General features: G+C 39.9%; 1 protein-coding gene across 1 annotated transcript; it reads right to left on the reverse strand.

The window, feature by feature from the left end:
* Positions 1–835: 835 nt before the first annotated feature.
* On the reverse strand, positions 836–1,780 carry LOC141155573 (olfactory receptor 8D1-like). The gene has a single exon (XM_073642442.1). It carries the CDS (start codon positions 1,778–1,780, stop codon positions 836–838), a length of 945 nt encoding a protein of 314 aa, XP_073498543.1.
* Between the last annotated feature and the right edge of the window lie 847 nt (positions 1,781–2,627).

Consider the following 2,627-nt stretch of genomic DNA (forward strand, 5'->3'; position numbering starts at 1 on the left):
TTGGTGAGGACACGGAAGAATTATGCCCTCTTCACTATTTTCCTCTGCATAATGGCCCTGTAAACATCCATTATACAGAATTGAGTTGCTAGAAATGAGGAAATAAATTTGAGTGGAATTGAATTCTTCTTGAATTTTTACAAAAATGTGTATTCGCCAAAATGCAGATTTTTCATAATTTGCTTCCATGCGGATTCAGCAAAATAGCGATTGCTGGCCCCAATTTTCTAATCTGTAAAAGGCCAAAATGTTAAAAAATCCTTATTCTAGACTCTCCGACCCCTTCACCTCAGAAGAAATCCCTGAGAAGGGTCACAACGTCATGGCATAACAGATTGCACCCTGATCTTGTGCGTACATGCGCAGAACCCTTCCAGGCTCAATCAAAGCTGGCACAGCATGAAAGTCCCTGGGATTTCAGGGTGAGTGGCGGCAATCTGAAGATGCAGCAAGGACAGGCCGGTGAAGAACGGAGGGGCCTGAGAGGTGAACGGTAAGTAAAAGCATATTTTTTTACATATTATGATTATTATGCCCTGGGGTCTGATGAGACCCCAGAGCATAATAATGGATATTAAATCGAATTTCCCAGGAAAAAAATGCAAACAGGTGAATATCCACTTCTCTCTATGAGTTGCACCACAGCTACATTTAAGCAGTAATGTGCAAGTATGTACTAGGGAGAATTGCCTCGTCTAAAGTCTCTTCAAACCATTATGTACTCAAGGAGAATCCTTCCTTACCCCCTCTAGAAATTTACAAGATGAAAATACCCCCCTTGATAATATGATAAAAATAATCTTATTTTATATTCTGAATTAATTTATTGAGCAGATCATGGTTGGTGATATCTCCAGCACATACAGTTACGCTTCAATGCTGACTTCACATCTTTGTTGTTCAGGCTATAGATCAGTGGGTTTAGCATAGGCACAATAGCGGTATTCAGAAGAGAAAAAAGTTTAGTAGAGTCGAAATTGCTGGCCGATTGTGGTCTGAAATACTGACAGAAGAGAGTGACATATAGAAGGGCGACCACTGTGAGATGTGAGGAGCATGTGTAGAAGGCTTTCTGTCTTCCGGTGGTGGACTGGATTCTCAGGATGGTGAAGACTATGAAGATGTATGGAGTAAAGGTGAGGATAAAGGGAATAATATTTAAGAAAATGAGTCCTATTGTGTAAATCATTATTTTTAAGACAGCCACGTCATTGCAGGTGATTTTCATTAGCGGAACAATATCACAGAAGAAGTGGTTTAACTCGTTGGATGTGTAACAAGTGAACCTTGTCATGAAGACAACCGGTGGAAGGACTTCTACAAAACTCATCAGACAGCAGGTGACGGCCAATAGACCACAGACTCCATCACTCATGACCATGTGATACCGTAGAGGGTTACAAATAGCCACATATCGATCATAGCTCATGGCTCCCAACAACGTTTGTCCTTCCCCAGTAAAACCTGCGTAGAAATACATCTGAATCATGCAGCCGATGTACGAGACTACCTTCTTTCCTGTTAGAAAATTAAGAAGGATTCTGTGCAGAGAAACAGTTGAACAGGACATATCCACTATGGACAGATTGGCCAGGAAGAAGTACATGGGGGTGTGGAGATATGAATCATGGCAGATTAGTACTAAGATGGTCAAGTTACTACTAACAGTGATGAAATAAATGAGTAGAACAAGGATGAAGATTGGAACCTGAAGTTCAGCGGAATCTGAAAACCCATTGACAACGAAATGGTCCACCATGGAGCCATTTGCAGGGTCCATAATTCTCTTCACTTTAGAGGTCTGAAAAACATGTAAAATTGACTTAGAATAAATCTTTCTTCATGAATTAAGATTTATTCATGAAGTAACAATTACAAATGTGTACGGCTCCCATGCAGACCTACTTGTCAAAGGGGTATTTGGGTCTACACAAATTATTACCTATCCAATGGATACAGTTTTTTAGATCTGTGAGGGTCCCTCATCAATTTCCCAAATGGAGGACTTAAAGGGGTTTTCCCACGAACACAAGTTAATTGTAATAAATATATCTTGGAATAATAATAATTTCCACAATTAGATGTGTTTAAATTAAATGTTCCTCTGCTGAGATAATCTTATGAATGTGCCCCTGCTGTGTACTGTGTAATGGATGTGTCTGACTGTACAGGAACATGGTCTGATCATACCATAGCTCCCGAGCAGGGGAGGAAGCAAAAAAGTATACAGATATTATAGCAGGGAATCACAAATGATTCTTTTTTTAAAGAAAAACATTGTTTAAAAACAGGCAGGTAAATGTTTTACCTCACAAAAAGAATCAGCTGTCACCCTGTGCTGTAATGTCTGTATATTCTTTTGCCTCCTCCCCCGCCCAGGAGATGTGGTATGATCAGACCATGTCCCCACACAGTCAGACACAGCCATTACACACTACACAGCAGGGGCACATTTATAAGATTATCTCAGCACAGGAGCATTTTATTTATTCGCACCCCATTATGGAAATTTTTATTATTCCAAGATGTATTGATTAAAATCAACTTTTGCTTGTGAGAAAACCCCTTTAAGTCTGCTGTTCTTCTATGGTACTGCCCTTGATATGAGACTTCTTCCAGGAAAGCTA

This window comes from Phyllobates terribilis, unplaced genomic scaffold (assembly GCF_046119375.1).
Source record: "Phyllobates terribilis strain yellow unplaced genomic scaffold, ASM4611937v1 Scaffold_7__3_contigs__length_470593459, whole genome shotgun sequence".
In the NCBI taxonomy this organism is placed as follows: domain Eukaryota; kingdom Metazoa; phylum Chordata; class Amphibia; order Anura; family Dendrobatidae; genus Phyllobates; species Phyllobates terribilis.

Coding starts and splice junctions, on each gene's coding strand:
- LOC141155573 (XM_073642442.1), bottom strand. CDS start 1,780: ATGGACCCTGCAAATGGCTCCATGGTGGACCATTTCGTTGTCAATGGG.